This window comes from Ixodes scapularis, unplaced genomic scaffold, assembly GCF_016920785.2.
Source record: "Ixodes scapularis isolate PalLabHiFi unplaced genomic scaffold, ASM1692078v2 PGA_scaffold0__279_contigs__length_252992795, whole genome shotgun sequence".
Lineage (NCBI taxonomy): Eukaryota > Metazoa > Arthropoda > Arachnida > Ixodida > Ixodidae > Ixodes > Ixodes scapularis.
In genome coordinates, this window is record NW_024609835.1 from 102,130,602 (window position 1) to 102,152,106 (window position 21,505).

Consider the following 21,505-nt stretch of genomic DNA (forward strand, 5'->3'; position numbering starts at 1 on the left):
CCAAGAACAGGGTTTTATGGGAGTCAAACACGACTCTCCATTCAACAAGCTTTCAACATTTCACGTCTGTCTTCCTGGGCTCCCGCCATGTCTTGGGCATGATCTTTTTGAAGGTGTTGTTGACTACGACGTTGCACTGATGATAAAATATTTCGTAAAAACACTGAAATGGTTCTCTTACCACCATCTTAATGCAACAATACAGTTCAAATTTAAGTACAACGCGTGTGACCAAAGGAACAAGCCAGCTCCAATGAACATAAGTGGTAAAAAGCTTGGAGGCCAGGCACTGCAAAACTACACTCTTTTGTTACTTCTACCAATAATGGTGGGAGACGAAGTTCAGGATGCAACTAACGAAATGTGGCGTCTCCTTTTGACTCTCCAACAGATTGTAGAACTCGTCATGGCAACTGCCATTTCAGATGACCAAGTGTCATATCTGGCACTCTTGATCAGTGATTACATCTGTGAGAGGGTAAGGTTGTTTCCAGCTGTTCCACTTCGTCCAAAGCATCATTATTTATTCCATTATCCTTATCTCATTAAACAGTTTGGACCACTCGTGAAGGTATGGTCTCTCCGATTCGAAAGTAAGCACAGCTACTTCAAACGTTGCATTAGAGCATCTGGCAACTTTATTAATGTTACAAAGTCACTTGCTCAGAAACACCAGCTCCTGCAGTCTTACTTGCAAAAGGAAGGCTTGTTTGGACCAGCTGCGGCGTTTAGTGACCTGACTCCTGCATCTGAAATAGCCAGTTGCGACAAAAACTTGTGGTGCTTCATTCAGAAAAACTTGCCCACTAGTCATGAAACCTTGATGACTGCTTCGTCAGTGACACTATGTGGCACACATTACAAGCCAGGTTCTTACATAGTGCTTGGTGGGGACCAGTACAACCTGCAGTTCGGCCAGCTTCTGCATATTGTGGTAGAGTCTGGCCATGAGGCAACTCCATTACTTCTTGTGAAAAAAGCAGCGTCTGCATTCCTCCCAAACTTCAGGCTCTACAAGTTGATGGAATTGGAAGTGGAAGAGCTACAGTTGTTGTCTTCCTCTCAGCTGATGGACATACATGCATATGTCCCGTACAGACTCCTCAACTGTCTTGTGATCAGGCTGCGGAGTTCACTATTGTTCGACGATTTTGAAGGTATGATACCAGTGATTTGTGTGGAAATTACCTTAGATTTAAAAACGGGGGACACCCTGCAACTCACTTTTTCAGTATAGCACAGACAATTGGAAAATGTAGGCCAAACAAAAAACCTCTAGGCAGGCTTTTCTAGTTTTTTTTAAATATATTATATCATTCGTTGCAAGTTTTTACTAAGGTGCCTTCATGTGCGCTTCGCATAGGGTGATGCCAACTGCCTGTTTCCCTTTCTCACACCCTCGTCCATCGCCATTTTGTTCCTAATTGTTTCCCCGTGCGCCGAAAAGTGGCCTTTGTGTCCATCGGTCCTCCCATCCGAGGGGGGAAATGCTAATCCTCCCTCCGTGGGTTCCACAACGCTGCTCCGAACTTGTGAGATAAGGTGCTTGTTTCCGGGAGGGTTATAAGCCCACGGATTATCGCCAAGGACCAAAATGGCTGCTGGTTTGTCGGTGAGTGGTATTACAAAGGGTGGCATCACCCTAGCAAAGCGCACATGAAGGCTCCCTAGTTTTTACACCCGCAATGTCTAATAACTTTAATTTGCAGTAGTGGGGAGTAACGTAAATAGGTTTTCATTTGGAAAAGTCGTGAAATTATCAGGGAATATCGTCAAAACGTTAGCCCCACGAGGGAAAATGATCAGTAAAAGTGGAACGGCAATGCGGAACAAAGCTAGATGGTTGCGCATGAGCACAGCCATGTCGAATAATGTTTTTGAAATATGATCCTTTGACCTGCAAATGCTCACGGGATTTTATCAAAATAGTCAAGGGAAAAACTGGGAAAAGTCGGGGAATTTAAGATCACTAATTTTGTAGACACCCTGTTAAATTGTAGCAATGCTTTACCAGCTAACTTGCACCCTTATTTTTTTTTCTAAATTACAATTGTTTTGTAGCATATAACATAAACTTTGCATTTGTACGTTCACTGTTTTTCAGATGATAGTCAAGATCTGGAGCCTTGATAAAACAATAAAGAAACTGGCAGTGGTTGCCACTTTCGACGCCATAAAGAAAAAGGCCATAGAGTTCGGTATATGCTGCAATGGAGACATCAAGGTTTGTAAAATAATTTCAGCAGTTGAAATTGTGTACTTAGCCATTCCTATTCTCAAAATAACATACCCTGTTTCCAGGTGCACATGCTGGATGGAACGGAGGTGGACGAAGAAGCTTTCAATTGTTTGAATCAGTCATCTGAGGATGCTACTTACACCTTCATTGCTACAACAGATTCTTGGGTGTCAGGCAAGTCCAAGCTTGAATTTACTTTAGGAATGGGGGAGTAGTAATTTTTCAGTTAAAAGCAAATGTGAAGCAAATTATAACGTAATATGAGAAATGAAAAATAACTTCGAAACACCTAATTTCATAGAACGGAAAAAAAGAACTTATTTAATTGATAAAGGTTCCCTAGCAAAGTTTCTGCCAATTAGTCTTTATTTATTATGCAGGCAATTAGCAACAGACGTGCAGTATAGAGTTTTTGCTTCAAACGTAACACTTCAATGGCATAGAAGCTTCAAAGACTGTAACCACAAACTACAAAGAAATGCACTTGGATTATTTTGCTTGGAATTTTAGTTACACAATATAATAACAATATTTATTAATATTCTAGAATATGTCTACTGTGCAGAAAAGTGAGCTGGTATTCTCTTTCGAGAAATTGGAAAACCTATAGGTACTGTGCTCATCGTGTTTTGTAAGCGAACACATGAAAGACATAAAAAGTTAGCTTATTGGTCTTCTCTGACAGAACTCAGATGCACAAGAAGAGAACAAAACAAGCAATGACACTGGCACCAGTGGTTGTATTTACCGGAATGAATAGCCAACACTCTTAAAGGCTGACGAATGCAAAACGATTAGGAAGCTGTCCCTCGCTTTCCTCGTTTGCACCCCAAAGAGGAAGAGACACTGCCTCCTCTCTGTGGGGGCTAGTTTTTGGACATTCTGTTTTCGGGGAAAGAGGAGAGAAGAGTGCAAGAGGGAGGGGAGAGGACACTACGGGAGGGATTTCAGCCATGCAGAAAGTGCTCCCTGTGCGTCTGCCTTTAAAGGGAAATAAAGAGGTTCTTAAGAAAACTGAGTTTGAGCCAGATTACAGCATAATGTTATCCCGTGAATCCTGAAGATTAACTAAATGCGAGAAAACTCGAGAGACCTTAAGGCGGTCGTTGCGTCATATCCAGATTTTTCGGCCGCCAAGCGCGTTTTGCTCATGTGGGCAGCACATGGAATTGCAAGCTTGTCAGGTATATTACCCTGCATGTGACACTGGTTGTGACGTTTTTGTCTGGCCTTTCTGACAATATCAAGAGTGCACGTGCATAGCTTTGATGGGCATTGTAGGCACGCAAGAGCAGAAGTTCCGACAAAACTGGGTATAATGTCACGCTCAGAGATGACAGGGCTTTGGCGCTATTTCCAAAGCACTGTTACGACTGCTCCTCGCATCCGATTGAAAAATAATTCCAATATTCGTGGTCTTGGGGGCCAAAAGAAGGTAATTAAAGTGTTTAATTTTTCGAAAATACAGAACCACTTTAGTTTTCCTTTAAGGCTTGTCGTGGCAAAGCACACTTTTTTGTTGTGAAGCACAAAAAACAGGTCCACATGCCAGTAGTCTCATACGAACGGTGGATCAAGCTTGTTGAAGGGCACATCAAACAGTCGGGTGGTGCAGGCTCTTTAAGGGAAGCCATTTATATCAAATTACTGGCAAAGATTGATCATCTCTAGGCCTTCAAAAAGACCAAAGGAAAAAAGAAATTACTTGCTTGAGCTAAAACGTGTTTGTCAACCTTGCTGGCCTAGTCATTGTTTTAACTTGTTCTCGAACGTTTCGTCAGCTTGTACAGCTAGCTGACACCATCTGATATGATGTTGCAAGGAGATACTTTACAAAAGTATGTCTTTGCAATCGGATGAGGCGGGATGGCGGTTGTTATGATAAAGCCAATTTCCTACTTTTGGTATGATTACATAAGTACCATGTCTTTTATGTGTACCTCCCTCAAGCTCCATTGCTTTGCATCGTTGCTCTGTGGTAGAGCATCTTGGTGGCCCGAAGTTTCGATGTCGACCTCCTTCAGTTACTGTCGCATTGTATTTTGAAATACCACAGCCAAAAGAAATGTTCCCCTAAGTTTAAACTGAATATGGTGCTGCACTGTTATTTTATTATCACTATTCTTTTCTTTGTCTGCCTCTTTTGGAATGATGTTTTGCTCTTCGTTTCAGGTCAGCAGGGGGATGTAACATCAACACAACATGAAGGTGTCGATGTGCCTTTTGGTTCACAAGTTCAGTTTCCCTGGAGCAGCCTTAGCAAAGACGTCATGAAAGCATTGCAAGAGGGGACTCAACTTAATCCGACTGACCGACAGGAAGTTGTGCGCATGGCTGCCGCGGCCTGTCAAAAAGTCAAGGCTAGACCATCTGCACGTGAAATAAGGAGTGCTGCCAGTTACCTTGTTGACAAGTACCCTGGGGCACTTGGGGACCCCACTTCCTGCTCAGCTACGTCAGTTTCTTCTGTAGGCCTGGCCTACAAAATAGAGAACAGAATAGAAAACAACAGAAGAGGATGCAAGCGCCTTGTGGAAGCGCTCAGTGGTGGAACCATCAAGCTAAAGAAGCAGACATCTCGATCAGCTTACGGTTGTGTGAACTGGCAGCCAGCTACTACGAGTTCTTCACTTCATGAAGTGGAAGCCTCAAGAAAGTTTCTATTGGACGAGGCATTGAAGTCGACATGTGAACAAGACGTTTGCCTTCAAACAAAGGCCATGGCTGAGTGCTACCCCCACATCAGGACGTTCATAAATTCGTCAGAGCCTCCATATTCAGCATTGGATGTCAAACGAGCGTGGCCACTTCTGTTTGTGAGGGAGCACCTCCTTGATCACTTCCATAGGTATAATTTTCATAAATATTTGTCCATGAGTTTACTCAGGTTTAGAGTTATTTACAGGGTGTCGAAAAATGCAAAGCTATAGTTATAAAATTGACGGCAATGGGAGCTGCAAATTTGACAAAAAAGTGTTCCTTTTATTATTAACCATTATAATGCTCGGGCTTGGTGGCCACTGTTTTAGTTGCATATGGACTAGGGCAGCGTGAGTAAGCAATTAGAATGTGGGGAATATCATTAACTATAAATGTAACTATGGCTTCAATGTTCTGGTAGAGCGGTCACAATAGCATGTGGTAGAGGGCAAGAAACATTTCAGCACTGCAGCATGGAGGCACACATAACTGAGTGAATATAAAAAGAAGGCAAATTGGAAACTTGCAGCAGTTTCAAAGTTTTTCCTGGCATGTGTGCTTGAAAATCTTTTTGCACAAATATACCTTTTTAAAAAGGCAGAATATGTTCAGTTCTTTGCAAGAGTCACTCACTCCTAAAACAAATATACACTATTATGCTCATAAAAAGGTGCTTTAAACGACGAATACGATTGCTACTTTCACCATACAGTGGTCCTTGCAGATTTCTTTCCTTCAATCTTTTGCTTTTCGCAAAAAGGTATCTTGATTACAAAGATTTTGGATATGAGGAGTCAGTGATAACATGATTTTTTTAAGGCTTACAGGTGTCTGTTTGGACGGAAAATTGAGCCTGCCCAAAGATGTCCTCCTCCTCGTGACATTCCTACGTTCAAGCCCCAAAAATGATGCTGTGCTCGAGTGGAGCCTCAAAATCAACAAGGCCGAGGCAGAGTTCAAAGATCAAAACGCAGCAGCTGTCTGCCTCCTCCCATTGCTTGCATCCTACTTTCAAGAAAACCTCGGAGAGCTCTTCCAGTTACATCAGGTAGGAGCATTCATAATAACCAGGCTATTTGTTTCCAAAGACACATCCTCATGACCTTGTTGAAAATAACTTCCTGGAAGTCTCACACAGGCAGTCAGCATTCCACTGAGAAACTATGCATCTGGAAATACTAAACTTTTCTTCATTTTTTGAAATTTTCAGCTATATCAGTCTTCCTGTATACCGTAACATACCGGTCATGCACCTATGTCCGAATAGGCGCCTACCTAGTGATTTTTAACCATCAGAGCAATGCCTTGTACTCTTTCTGCAGTTTCGCTTTCTGAGCGACCATCCCCCCACTTTTTCAGAATTGTCTGCAAAATCTTTGTGAACGCTTTCTTGGTATCTGACGACAATGCTGATAATGAGCACGTAAAAAGTGATATTACTATTGCTCTACGAGGAGCCAAACCTTCCTTAATCTTTTCCTGGCTGAGGTGGCTCAACTTATTATACTTCACATTAGAGTGCAATGGGAAGATATGCAACTCTAGGCTGGGTCATCTTATAGTATGTTCTACATAAATATTTCACTAAACCAAAGGGGGAGCGGCGGTGGGCACCCACTCTTGTACCACTTGCTTCTAATGGGTTCACATGATGTTTTGCATTTTTGGGATCGAGTGTTAGAGTTAACACAAAAATTATGCTAGAGAATTAACTAGTGACAAACGTTTGTACTGGCACTTCGACTCCTAAGTTAGGATCATTTGTTTTTAATATTAGCAACTTCCTTGTCCCGCAGGTGTAACAATGAGGCTTTGTGACAGATATCAGCAGATACATTGCTGCTTATTTAACGTTGTTTTTTAGTTGTTATTGAGCGTTAGGACAACAAATGTTTGTAGTTAAAAATGTCCTTATTAGTGAGAAAATAACAGGAACCGCATCCTTTCCTGTAGGTGGGATGAAGGGTTAAAGGAAATAAGGGTGAGATGAAAATAAAGTGGGTGAGACGAACCTCTTTCACATAAGTGAGGGGTGAATGGAGAATAGCCTTTTGGTATTCCCGAATACCCATGGGATTAACAGACTCTTTCAAGGTTTGGGGTTCTTGCATGTGTGGGCAGTACCAGGAGTGCGCTTCTGAGACTGTGACCTCGCAGTGGGTGCATAGGCTCTTGTCTTTATCCTGTGTATGGCGGCTTATGCACCATGTTCTTGTGGGTGTTACATTTTGCTGTTTCCTTGGAAACCATAGTGGTGTGGGTCCGTTGTCTTTTCAGGCGCACCTCTTCCCACCTGGTATAATTACCATCTGGGAGTGGGTCTAAGTCTTGTTTGAGTAGAGCCGTGAGGTGTTTTCAGTGGGCCTGTTGTGTTGTTTGGCTTCCTGGGAGAATGGGGGATCCTTTGTGTCTTTTTCAATGAAGGTGGCGCTGTTGTCACCAAGGATAGTAAGGATAAGGGAAGACAGGAACTCGCATGCGGCGGCAGACACTGTTTTATTTACTTGGGAATGGTTTGGTGTACCAGGAAGCAGTGGATTTAAAGTTGTCGGCCTTCCTGCCAGAGTCCTTTGAATGTGCCTTACACTCGTCGTGTGTTATCTTGGAGCTTGCACCTCAGTTGTTTACGGAGCTTCTGGGTGTATTTTTTATCTTCACCGTGGTTGCATTGAAATTGGCTTGGAGTTTTCAGTCCTTATTTCTCCTGTAGCATTGTTGGGCTTGCAGTCTGATAGCACACAACTTGAGGAGATGAAGGTCGGGGTCTGGGTCGTCTTGTTTAACTTGGTACTTCTGAGTGGATGTGGCTTTCATTATTCGCTCACCTAGCCACTTTTTCAGGTGCTAGGTTAATGAAGCTGATCTGTCATTTAGTGTTGGGGTGTCTTTCTGTCATTAATTCTATTTCGACGGGTAGGTGCTTGCTTCCCAAGGCGTAGGAGCAGTTTGCACTCGGGCTTGGATGTTGTGTATGGCCCATGTCAAGTCTTGTGGTGTCGTTCTCAGTGCGACGTTTGCCAATGCGAATGGCAGTCTGTTTTTCTTTGAGAATTCATAGATTGGCCTGCTTGGCGGGTGTGAAGACATTGCACTCTCTGTCATTGTCTCGCTTGTATCCCCATATTCGTGCATCTGCGGTAAAGTCGCCGGCCACGATAAGTTCTTCGGGCATCATTCTTTGCGATCCGCCTTACGTCGTCTTGCTTGTGTCCCACAGTTCTACATTCTGTGGGAATAAATATAGACCCATAGATGTATGGTACCTTCACTAGCATTTCGTGCATTTCTCAATTAACCACACATGTTTTCTGACTTTTCTTAGGTGACAACAGAAATCACAGAGGAGTTTCGTAACAGTCTGCCTGCTTCTCCTGTAATTGTTGCACTGGGTGAGCTTCATGTGTCTTTTCCTTGCATGCTTTGAATTTTTGAAGGTGCTTTCTTTTTTAATTTGTGTTGAATTTTGGAACAACAACCTAGACCGTTTTATCGTGGGTAGTGCCATTTTGAGAGTGAGAGAGAGAAGAGGGGTCAGTGCAGATGACTCCTAGTGACTCAATTGTAGTGGAATACTGTAGTGGTGTAACCAGAGTGCTGGAATACTGCAGTGGTGTAACCAAAGGGTGGTGTGCCGATTTGGACCAGAGCTAGATAGACAACCAGATTGTTTGGTTTCGGCAGCCTTATCAAGCACCAATGTAAAGCACATGTCCTGGTATTATACCATACTTCGACAATCAATGTTTGATTGATCTAGCAAGAAAAAGAGAAGTTTTTATTTTGGTTTGTGAGTGCAGGTGCCACAAAACGGCATACAGCCCAAACAGCAGGTGCCTGTGAGGCATTTGATTGTTTGGGCCTGCATTCTGTGTCTTGTCCAACCCGAACAGCCAAATTTTCTGCTCGTAGAATGTGTGGTCGCATGCGGTCTCCGGTCATTTAATTTCTAGCTAAAGCAATTTAAACGAAACCGACGACTGGCATTGCACGTTGGCATGAGACTTCCATGCTACTGATTCTGTTCACAAACTCAACAAAAAGTGTTTAATTCTACATGCTCATATACAAATTTTTTGTTTTGTTCAAGCCTTCAGGAGCACTTTGCATAACTTAATGTCATTACTGGGTATGGTAGCTCAACACTATTTAGTGTGACCCTTATTTGGCTTGGCATATAAGGTGTGCCTTATCTGTGATTGTGATGCATCTCAGTCTCAGATCTCAGATATGCGTCACAATCCTATATCAGTGTGCCTACCTATTCAGTGTCCCTGCTGGTAATACCTCTATAGAAGTTTCCAGATGTGAATATGACAATGGTATTTTTTTCTTCATTTAATGCGTGAGCGTTAAAAGCCCTATTAGAGAAAAAGCCGGCGTAGTGGTGTCGGTCGCATGACTTTTCTGGTCACTTGACTAGATAGGTCGATACATCTGATACTAACACATTTTCTCCGCATTAATTACATTAATTGCTTGTTTCTTTCCTAGGCCGCTCACTTTTCGAATGCAGCTGCCAGCTGTTTGTGGACCATGAGGTGATGGTGGAAGATGTGGGCTTTCTCCAAGCTGTGGAGCTCCTTTTCGCCCTTTATTATTGTTTAAACATCCAGTATGCCAAAGGTGCGGGAACCACACTTGAGTTCATTCAGAGGTATGGTTTATTTCCTTCATAATTTTGAGCCTCATGAGAGGCAATAAAGAGCAACTCTGCTGAATTTTGGCTGAGAAAACGATTAGTTCTCTTTATAATCATCTAGGAAGGCTACAACTGAAATCTTTCTGTATATAAAATTGGACCCTCAAAGTTTGACAAGTGCTAATCTGCTAATTTTAGCGAGCGATGTGCAGGCTAGCCAACTTTGGCACTTCCTTCAGATGTGACGTCATGTTGATATCTGTTGTATACACCGGCTTTTTTCTCTTTCAACGCCATCACATGTCCAGTCAGTTCAGACAACACTGCCTAGAGTTGACCCAGTGAGTGGGATAAATCACGTAATCATGCATCTGCCATGGACATGAGTGGGCATGCAACTGACGTCGCTGCTCACCCTTTGCTGAAGTTTCGGTTTCAATTTGCGACTTGAGTTATAAATAGCAAAGTTGCACACACAATATTCTACTTTTCGTGAAACAATGTAGAGTTGTTCATGTGTGCTTTTCAAAGTAAGGTCATCCACTATCTTGAAATTTTCTAAATTGAGTAGAGTTGCCCTTTAATTTGTCACTGGCTACCCACATTTCCAAGCTCAATTTCAAAGTCCATTATTAAACCGCAATAGGGTGTTGCATTCTTGGACCACAGAATGAATAAAACGTGCTCGGGACGAAGGAGACGACAAACATTTCTTTCAACTAAGAACAACAGGAATGAACTTAAGAGCACTCCGTGCAATTCAGACTGCCAAGAAAATGGAGAGAAAGGGAGGCAGGAAGATGAAAAGGAAAGTGTAAAGTTAGAATTGTAACTCATGCTGTTACTTCACTCTTTTTCTTATTTCCTTCCTTACAATTTTTGACACTTACCTTTCTCTCTTTCTGCCTCCCTTTCTCTCAATTTCCTTGGCGGTCTGAATTGAAGGAAGTGCTTTTAAGCTCATTCATGTTGTTAATTAAAAGAAATGTTTGTCGTCCTTCGTCCGGGTATGTTTTGTTCTTTCTGTGGTCTGTGAATTTTACCAACACACTCTTCAGTTACTTTAAAGGTTGTTATATCTTGCATAATAATTCGATTTAAAAATTTCACCTAATGTTACAATGTGACTATGTTTGATCCTATCCCAGAAATCACAAATAAATATGTCAATATATCTACTATTCCTATTGTTTTATCTTTACTGAATGTGTCATTTACTTATAATTCTATTTGGCATTCAGTTAGAAGGCAGAGTCATAAGCAGTATACATCATTAAATTATTTTTGGCTGGAAACAAATTGGAGCTTCAAAATATGTTTAATATACTCAGCTAATTATTTATTTAAGAGTTTCTTTACTGCACCACACTATTCTGTATCACTCTAAAAGTGTCTAGAAGTGATATGTGCAGATGATCTCTAATTCATAACTAAATTTGACTGATATACAACCTTTTCACAACTTTTTGAAGCTTTATTTCTGCATGTTTTAGTAGCATGTGGTTCATGTTTGATTTTGTACCTGAATACCTTTTTCTCGTCTTTATACATGTTTATCAATCGTATGTTCTTTCGACAGTGGCTGGCCAAAATGTGGCTTCCTAAAAAAAGAGAATGATTCTCTTACAACATTCCTTTTGCCATGTCTGGTGCTTTTAAGCAATCATTAACAGCTAGTTGAGTATTTTAGGTCATTCAACTGTCTGCAATACTAATTATGCAAATGACTGCTTGCTTAATTACGAGTAGAAATGCAGAGGAGGAATTGCTTTGTGACTGTGTAGGACAACAGACAAATTTTAATGCTGTATTGTAATAAAAGAAATAAGCACGAAGCAGGGATGGGCAAAATACATGCAAATATGTATCGAAATACAAATACGAAATGCTTAGTCAAAAATGTATTTAATTACAAATCTAATTACTTTTTCAAAAAAGTATTTAAGTACAAGATACAAATACAGACAGAAAAGTAGTTGGTCTCTTCCAAATACTTTTCCAAATACATTCCTTAAAATTTGCGTCAACGACTTCAGGGCACCTGCAACAGGTTTCTGGGTATCTCATTTTAATTTTGCATCGCACACTCGGGAGTTAGTGCTCGAGGCTCTAGTAACGTAATACAAATATTATCACAAAAAACAAATGTAATCAGCTTGGACGTAATAGGTGAAAAAAGTACAGAGCTTCAAGCAGTTTTTTTTTGTTGATTACATTTTGGTATAGACAATCAAAGAACCGAGACGACCAAGACGCGCAGCTCTAGCTACAGATTTTTTTATTGTTGCAACTCGCACCAGTTACAAACATCTGGATGACCCGCGCATTTAGAATGTTCGAGGCAAAGGTATGGATGGAAATCAGGCTGGAAAGCATCACAAGTTGTCACCGTCACTTATTTAGCCAGTCTGCCTGTGAACGTCGATTTCGTCACTATTCTTTCCCTGGACTAGCACCGTAATTACAAAGTCACTAAACGCTTGTGCTTGATTGAGAGACACTGCATTCGGTGCAGAACGTAGTTTTCTTCCTGCTCTGGACAGTGACAATAAATTTGAGGGATGTATTTTCGCCCACAAAATTGTATTTAATTACAATTGTATTTGAAATACACACGTTTTAGTATTTAAATACACACGTCAAATACATTACAGAATTTTTAATTAAATACAAATGCAGAATACACAAAGTATTTGAAATACGTAGTTCAAATACTTGTATTTGAAATACTGCCCATCCCTGGCGCGAAGTATGTACTTGTTCTTCTGATTATGTCGCTGCTATAAAATTTACTTTTGTTTGCTTCCAAAGCTTCTCCCAAATGACTCAAATCAATTACATCGCTGTCTGTTCAATATCTTTTTAAATCAACATGTTTTTAGTGTTTTGTAGTTCTAAAAGTTACATTATATGAATCCTACCCCTTAAGATGTGCCACATGGGGCTTATAACTTCTGAAATATTCCGAGTTCTGTATCCCCATCGCATCTGAGTGAGGGAAACCTTGAGTGCCAGATTTTCTCCTCTTGCAGAAAAATGACACCTTATTACAATATTTTTTTTTTTGTTGTTCCCTCATTGTTCTATTTTCCTCAAAATCTAGGCATGAATTTGTACCTTGACATATTTTCTTTAAGTGCACAGTCTGCTGGCCTAAATGTAGGTTTTGCTCAGCTTGTTATGGCTTAATTGTTATTTTAGGAACCTTCAACACACTTATACTTTTGAACTGTGCACCTATGTGACTTTGGTGGCAAAGCTTGGGGCTTTCGACATTAGTTGTGCATGTAAAATATCAGCAAGTACTGATCCCAAATCCTTCACTGCAATTTTTTTTCACTTGTCTGGTTTCTGACCAAATACTTATGGGCCAATCTGCTATTTGTTTCAGATACCAAGTTGGTATCAAACAACATGATGGGTCACGACAGGAGGCCGGGAGGTCGAAAGGAGCTCGGGCAAGAGCAATCAAAGCCGCCACAGATCTTGCTGCTTTTGAGAAAAAATGGAACAGTGTGAGTACATATTTGATTTGGCATGTGTACGATGTGGTATCAAAAGGTTTCCAGTCTTGTTTTGTATTAAAAAGAAAAGCAAATAGCGGCACGACACTGCATTCACAGGGGTCGAGGGCAGCAACCTTGATCTGTCATGGTGCTGAGTGGCTCAATGTGGCAATGCACAGGCGAGTTGGTGTATGATTACAACTGGTAGCAGCATGCAAAAAACGCACGGACAAAGGGACGAATGCACAGGACTTCGGTGTTTCCTTTTCATTAAACATTTAGTTGAAGTTCAGCGCTCGCCTTGTGCATTTCCTCCCTTTGTCCTTGTGTTTTTGCGCGCTGCTACCAGAGGCTTAGAGCATCGCTCTGTGAGCTTGGGAGCCCCGCTGTACAGGTTTTTGTGACTTTATGTGCGTGCGCCTCTGCAATTTGTGCAAGTGGTTGTGGTCCTCCCGTAGCCTTTTCAATCATCTGAATATGAATTTGTTTTATTTTCAGCTCATCTGATGATCGATCGGATGCCATGAAGGTTTCTTTATAATTATGTTCTTTTACGGTTTACAATATAGTTCTTCAATTTCAAAACTGCCTCCGTTTTGTCGTGTCCCTTTTTTCAGACACACTACACTTGTTTATAAGGATTTGTCGTTATATTACGGAACTGTACTGCGCTAACTCATGATGCCAGACGTTATCTGTAACCCTCCGTAATACTACCAGGGCCGTAACTGAGAGTTCACATTATTGTTACCGTACAGCGAGCACACAGCGATAGAAGTGCAGTACGCAAGTACGGGATTAAAGCTGCAAAGTAAACTTGAGGTATGCAAGCCGTCAAGCGTTCCGACAGTATTGAAGGCGTAAGGGAAGGGTACGGTAACTGAACTGTTACCGTTACAATACGGCAATGGAAGTGCAGTATGAAAATACGGGACTGAAACCGTACCCTTCCCTTACGCTTTCAATACCGTCTGAACACTCGACGGCTTGGATACCTCGAGCTAAGTTTGCGGCTTTAGTCCTGTACTTGCGTACTGCGCTTCTATTGCTGTATGTCTGCTGTACAGAAATGATAATGTAAACTGTCAGCTACGGCTTTGGTGGTATTACGGAGGGTTACAGATAACGTCTGGCATCATGAGTTAGCGCAGTACGGTTCTGTAATATAACGGCACTTTTTTTAACAGTGTATATTTATATTTCAATTGCGCTGATGTTCGATTATACTGCAACTAAAACTAACCCCATTTTTGTTGCTGTTTTACGTAAACGCGCGACGTTGGTGAGCCGATATTTTTGACAGAACTTTAAAACCTTGTCCATCTTTGTTGCCTCAATTTACTTATTCAGCTTGAATCTCTCTCGCAGAAGACGCGACCGCGTGAAAGAATGTACGTCTAGAGTCCGTTTCACTTTAATTCAAGACGCAGCAAAGGTAGCACGCATACACGCGCCTGCAGGAACATCGAGCATTGCGAGAGCACGCCCGCCGTTGCAGCAGTCAAGCTACGAGCTCGCGCTGAGTACTTTCTTCGCTCGGGCGCAAGCCGAGCTTCTGGCCGCCCCGCAGCCATCTCCAAGGTTCGAGCGCGCTAAAATGCGCCCGAGCGCACGCGTGTTTCTTTTTCGAGGTTACAAAAGCACATCTCACTGGAATGCTTGGGGAGAGGGAGAGGGGCTGTCCCTGTGGTCCTCGCCCCCTCCCTCCTCTTTTGTCACCCGTCACGTGACCCACAGCCGCGCGCGAGCTACACGCTGATAAGAATCGAGATCCGGAAGGGTGCGCCTGACAGCCGCTTTTTTCTTTGTCTGCTTGTTGTCATTTCCAGCTTGAACTTCACGCGTCCACCTGCTTCGATCTGTCGCCTAACCCTGCCGTCTTATTAGGATGTCTCTCGACAACGTATTTGATGTGCACCAAAGCTCTCAGTGTTCGAAAAGTCCTACGCCTATATCGGCAACAAGCGATTCTTCAAAGAAGTCAGGAATTCTTGCGGTTTGGTTGGGTTCGGCAAATGACAGCTTGTGCGCCACATCGTGTTGAAACTTCCAAGGAGCCGTTCCTTCTCGTTTGTGTTTGTGTGATGTCCTGCTTTGACCGTGTCGACAAATATCACTGATTACATCTTTCAAGTCCGCAATTTTTATGGTAAGTGCACTGCAGCCTACTTCTTGGCAACGATTGACCGTTCTTCTACTCGTACTCTTCCAGATTATCTATATAATTATGCAGCCGCTATTCTCGCGGCAGCCGGGCGAATAATTTCCCGAAAGTCTACCTTCATAGTCTAGAATCACCTCGGTTCTTGTTTGGTTTGCTATCTTCTCAGTTGTATAAAAGCTTAGAGTGCCTCTCACATTTCACAGATCACTTGCACGTTTGTACTTGTCTACAGAAGACGTAATAAACTTTGAGGAGAATTGACAACAATCTTTCGTTTCTGTTTTCCTGTCCATTTGCAAGCACCTACGTGAGCACATTTGTTCTACGTGTTTCCTCCATGTTATAAATAAGTTTATGAGTTTCGGAACGTCTTAAATAAGTTTAAGATAACCAACCTACCAGACGATTCCTATTTAGGGCCAGGGTCGCCAGGTTGGGCTATTAATAGCCAAATTGGGCTACTTTGTCATGCATTTGGCGTCGAAATTTGGAGGATGGCTATGTGGCTATTTTTGGGCTATTTTAAATCCTAATGCAAACTCGTTTTTTTTTTTTTTTTTTGCTTGATATTCGCGATTTCAGCGACCTATAGGGGGCGCCACCACCAAACAAACATGGCGGCTGAGTCCAGGTCGCGTCGGCTCGGCCGGGCCGCCTGAACGGGTGGCGCGTTCAATTTAACTGATATTCTTTTGTTTAATGCCCAATTTTATAGGTATTTGAACTAAGGCGGTTAAGTGTAGCCGGTGCACATAAACTTGCAAAGCATAGTTTTGTTTTCCCGGTGTTTTTTTTTTTCTTTTCATGTCAAACTTTCAGCGATTTTGTTCAAAACCGAAATTATGGGCTCCGGAGAGACGGTGATATACTAATCAGTTTTGGTCATCTAAGGAAAACGGCGATGACTACAGAATTGTTCAACCGAGAGTAATTTTCAGCTAACACGCATGCCTCGACCATGCGGCTTATCTGTCTGCGAAATCGAGCTTTTGTGCGTATTCGCGTTTAAGAAACAGCTCCAGTCGTCTGCTCGGTCAACAACACAGGCTGCAGGAAAATTACTAAAATTAAGCAAGCGCTTCTTGAGCCAAGGAGCACGTAAATCCGCCGGCGTCCCACTAAGCAGCTGATACTCGTATTTCAATTCAGGTTTTAGTAGCAATCGAGAAGTCATTTTGACGAGCGGGTTGTGTATTAAATTACGTACTATGGTCCCACTAAAGCGATATTAGTATATTCTTCGGGTTGAAATATGGCTTAATTGACTAGCTATTATGTGAACTGCTAAATAAAAGTATATTTGACAGACAAAGAGATACTACTTAAACTTAGCCAAATGGTTCTAGCCGGCATCACAGACAAACTGAAGAGAGTCTTCATCGGAGATTCACGCAGAACCTCTCCGGCATTGAACTTTGCTTCGAATCCTGAACGGAGAAAATTAGTATTTTTTGTGGCCGGAAAATCTGAGCAATGTAGACGTATATTGCTGCTGGCTTCGACGGGGGTATAATATGAATATTGGAGGCGCGATAGATCAAAATGTCGTGACAGCTTCTAACGTTACGAGGCTCGTCCCCCACCTTTTGAAAACAGATAATTTCCCTCATTAATCATTTGCAGCGAGCAGGTTTTCCTGAATCAAGTAATTGCGAAATCAGCCCAACTCCTTCTGTGTGGTTCAGAGACTTTTTCGGCGAAAAGCAGGCAAGATGAATAGCCAACGCACCGACCGGCGTGGGTGGCTCAAACTTAAAGCTAACCGAATACAACCAAACTCAAGAAAAGCAGCTATCGAACGTTCCCATTCACTTGACTGCAACATTGGTGTTCCCTCCAGTGAAGTGCCTCGTCTGTCGTCCTCAGTCCACTGTTCTACATCCTTACAAAGAAACCATTCATCAGTTACCAAGCAGTCGTCACTTTGAATGTGATTCGAGACAGACAAGAAATCAAAATGTTTTTCCGTGATTCCTCCCCATCCAAGAAATCGAAAGCACGCGACCGTCTGTTGTGGAGTAAACGGGCTTTCAAACACGTGATGGAAGGATCTACTGAGGCTTCACCACACTAATGAACACTCAGGCAAAGTTAAAAAAATTTCCGGACCCTCGTCAATTTACATTGTTCGCCACCGCGCCGACAACACTTGTTCGCGAAAGCCACCGGAGACGCGGAGGGGCGCGGAGCGACCTGTTCCGGCTGGTTCCCGGTTTTCCCGCTTGGTGGCGTTCGTTTTGCTGGAGTCGCGAATAGGGTAGATGTACAAAAACCCCTCAGCGCGTACACAAAGCGACAGTCCACCCATTCTAGATTCCCGCTTTTAGGGTTTTTCTGCGTGGAGATTCCTGGGCGTGAGCTACCGTGACCTAGATTCAGCTCCGATGACATCGCTTTTGTATTAATTGTGGCTTATTTTATGCTCCCCAGTTCTTTCTGCTACCTACTGGCGTCTCTTATTTTCTTAAGTTTCCCAAAATCCTCCAACAGGAGGCACCTCATCCGAGGAAAAATTATACTAAAGGCAACTCAAAACGTGATGTCGCCTGGTAACGCGTGCTGTACCGGATATAACAAAGGAGGCTTTTCCGTGAAACGTGGAAGTTTCTTATAGCACAATGAGCCATAACAAAAGACAACAGATTTTGGACAATGTATATTCCGAACAAGGCCAAGATCGATGCGCAGGAGCAGCCCTGTTTCCGTTGCTATCCGAGCTTGCCATTGCGCTCCCGACACTGTCGAATGCCACCGTGGAGAGAGTATTCAGTCATGTATCCCTCACGAAGTCAGGCCTAAGGAAGAACATGTCCCTTCCAACTCTTCAAAACGTCCTCTATGTAAAGTTTGCTTTCTTTGGAAAGAACGAGTGCTGTAAGGACAGAAACTCTCCTAAAGAAGTTTTTGCCCGTTTTAAGACGGAAATCGTGTATGAGGCGCGAGCGAGTGCTTCATAACTATGTGACTGCAAAAACGCGTGTGGAATATTTTTTGTACTGTTGTGCTTGAAATAAAGCGTTCAGTACATTTAAAGATGTCATAGATCTTGCAAGCTTCCCCTAAACCCCAGATATACAGACTCAGTGCCTTCGAATTGAGCTTGCACATTCCAGCGCACAATATTTTGGGTTCTGCAGAATATGGCTACTTTTGGGCTACATAAATCTCTTGCATTTGGCTACTTTTGGGCTACACCGTCTGGCAGTTGGCGGTTTGTGCTAGAAACAACCTGGCAACCCTGTTTAGGGCTAGCGCATAATTTCCCGATTCGAATGGCACGTTCAAACGTGTGGTCACGTGCAAGGTCGAACGGGCACCTGTTTCAAATGGGTACCGTTTCGAGCGGGTACCGTTTCAAACGGCTACCCGTATCCCATAATCACGTTTGATCCAAACGGGTCGACAAGTTTGCACCCGTTTGATTTACCAGTTTGCCACCCGTTTGAATTTCAAATGGCTTTTTTCAGTAGGGCAACCTTCCGGACTATACCCATTTAGGGCTAGCAAATGATCTGCCTATCCGAATGGCGCGTTCAAATGTGTGGTCACGTGGCTGGTTGAACGGGCACTCGTATCGAACGAGTACCCGTATGAAACGGGCACCCGTATCAAACGGGCAACCGTTTCAAACGGGTACCCGTATCCCATAATCATATTTGATCAAAACAGATCGACAAGTTTGCCACCCGTTTAATTCAAACGGGTCGACCAGTTTGCCACCCGTTTGCATTTATAATGGTTATTTTCAGTAGGGCAACTAAAGGAGCGAAAGAACGACAATTATGCTTTCGCATTCAAAACTCAAAATACGTGCGTGATTGTTCTCGGAATTATTTCAACTACAGGGTGAAACAAGCAGACGCCAGGCTCTTTAAATCGACCGGAAAATTCGGTTTCTTAACCTATCGCGGTACGACTTTGTGCAGCGTTGCCCACAAATGGTGATTTTTTTTTTTTTTGTAAAATTTGCGAAGAGCGAACTTACCTGAGGGAAAAGTAAAGAAAGAGAAAGGCTTAGCTCCTATGGAAACGTAGCGACGCTACCGGTCTGCAAACAACACGGCGCCGTTTCGCACGGGAGACAAGAGATGGCGCAACAAACGCCGCCGACGAACGAGCATACGGCACCGAGAGCAGGCTTTTTTAGCAGACGATCTTTTCGACTAAAAAGCGGCGCGCGTTCCGCAGGCGGCGACAGTCGCAGAAACAAAAAAGACAGGCGTGGTATCAGCAAGGAACTGCAATTCCTTGTCTGCAAAAGGGCCGGCTTTCGGCGTCGTCTGCTCGTTCGTTGGCGGCAGTTCGCATCGCAACCGCTTGCGCCCGTGCGAAACGGCGCCGTGTTGTTCGCAGACCGGTGGCGTCGCTGCGTTTCCATAGGAGCTAAGCCTTTTTTCTTTCTTTACTTTTTCCTCAGGTAAGCTCGCTCTTCGCAAATTTTACAAAGAAATGCACCATCTGTTGGCAAAGCTGCACAAAGTCGTAGCGCAATAGGTGAAGAAACCGAATTTTCCGGTCGATTTAAAGAACCTGGCGTCTCCTTGTTTTACCCTGTACAAAGGGGTTAGCCTTCTGCTCCCCTCCCTATTATTGTAATGTACCCGTCTGTTCATCGATATTTTCCTCTCCTGTCACCTGAGTAAGGAAAATTAGTACAGCTCTTAAAAGAAGGGAGAGAGAAAGCCTCAAGAAAGAAGGAAAATAGTTGAATGCAAATAATTGAATTATAACCCAAACGAGAGGCTTTCATAAGTGACGAAAGACAGGTGTTACCATGACCCGGCTATGGACTGCTCTTTGACCTTGTATAATGTAGCGGCAACAACGTTACTGCTCGCTGCAAAAACTGCGAAAAGTATAAGCAGCCGAGATGTTCTCTTCCTCCAACTTTCGGAAGCACCTCGGGATGAGTTTCGACTTTCATTTCTAGACACTACCGCTGGGCAGGGAGACTAAACGATGGACGGCTGAAACCTCAACGGCTTTCCCACCACTAGAAAAGTTTTCCTACGACGGGATACTGCCCTGCCGTCCACGGACCCGTTGAGCGCCTCTTTAGCAAGGGGCGAAATGTGCTTAGCCTCAAAAGGAAGGGGAAAGTGAAGTGATTTTTGAAAAGCAATTGGGCTGCTGCGTTGCAACCCCAGCATGTATTACCTAGAGCATGCGACAGCCCATATTCAGAGCTGCGCTCTAAATGAGGGGAATGGCATACTCACGCGCTCCGTTGCTACCCTCGTCAGGACCTGATTTGGATGTCGACGAAATCAACCACCGTGGTTTCGCTACGTCATCGGTACTAGCCGATTAACTTCACGGCAGCTATGGAGGCAGCAAAGACATGTGCCGCAACTGCTCCGTATCCTTCTTTGGACGGCAGCCATATCTACGTTGCTCTGGTCCCTGTGGTGCGCGGTTCCACTGCAAGTGCCTCAATGAGCAGGCCGAGGAATACGATGTCTTCCTGAAGTCCGGAGAAGAACAGCCAGGAATGCAATGACTGTTCCAGGCGCTGCGATCTTTCGTCGACAAGGCTTATTCGCGAACATGCCGATGACAGCGTAGCGATGCATTCCTATGGCGAGACGGGATTCGGCACCAGCGGAGGGGACACATCGGACATAGCTTCACAAACTGCCGTTTCGTCCGATGTTTAAGGTTTATTGATGAGCCTTTTGTTTCGCGCGAACAGTGCGCTTAGGGTGGAAGTCGCCGAGCTACGCCAAGCGGTAGTCAAACGCGGCACCCACCAGCTCGCCACCGGCCGAACCGTTTTATTATTATGTGGCCTCGTCTCCCCGGCCCCAGGTCCCGCTCCGATGGCAATCCCGTGATGGTCCTGCGAATGCCATAACTCAGAGGACACTGTTCTCATTGGCACATCTAGACAACTGTAAGTCTACCAACATGGTCCACAACGCGGCTGTCCCGCGCCCTAACGAGGAACGCCGTCCAAGGCCTTAGGCTTCATTTGATCAAGCCATAAATTCCGCCGTCAGAGCGGTGCCTCGCCCACAGCCATCCGAAGGCTTGTTTGTGTCCCGTCTAGAGCCAGCCACCACAGTCAGGGACGTCGAATCTATCGTATCAAGTGTTCACCACGGGGACAAGCCGGTGATTTACACGCGACTGAAGACGAAATGCACGTCGTAACCCTCCTTCCATCTTAGTGTTGACGAGGAATCCTTGGAAGGGCTGAACAACTCAGATGTATCGCCGGATGGCTCTCTTTTTCGCTCCATTTTTTGGGGTATAAA

At 43.5% G+C, this 21,505-nt stretch overlaps 2 protein-coding genes across 3 annotated transcripts; both read left to right on the forward strand.

The window, feature by feature from the left end:
* Positions 1–388: 388 nt before the first annotated feature.
* LOC115322281 lies at positions 389–2,220 on the forward strand. Of its 2 annotated transcripts, XR_005717517.2 has the most exons (3): positions 389–478; positions 1,009–1,157; positions 2,105–2,220. XR_005717517.2 is itself a non-coding variant. In XM_040219871.1 (2 exons), the coding sequence occupies exons 1-2, from the start codon at positions 824–826 to the stop codon at positions 2,128–2,130; spliced, it is 360 nt and encodes a 119-aa protein (XP_040075805.1). In that variant the 5' UTR covers positions 797–823; the 3' UTR covers positions 2,131–2,220. The 2 variants fall into 2 exon arrangements, 1 of the variants encoding a protein (XP_040075805.1); XM_040219871.1 differs by lacking the exon at positions 389–478 and having other exon boundaries at positions 797–1,157.
* Positions 2,221–4,410: 2,190 nt separating this feature from the next.
* On the forward strand, positions 4,411–13,673 carry LOC115311704. Its single transcript, XM_042289242.1, has 7 exons — positions 4,411–5,087; positions 5,759–5,987; positions 8,262–8,328; positions 9,431–9,593; positions 12,970–13,093; positions 13,202–13,263; positions 13,583–13,673. The coding sequence occupies exons 1-7, from the start codon at positions 4,510–4,512 to the stop codon at positions 13,623–13,625; spliced, it is 1,266 nt and encodes a 421-aa protein (XP_042145176.1). The 5' UTR covers positions 4,411–4,509; the 3' UTR covers positions 13,626–13,673.
* Positions 13,674–21,505: the final 7,832 nt, after the last annotated feature.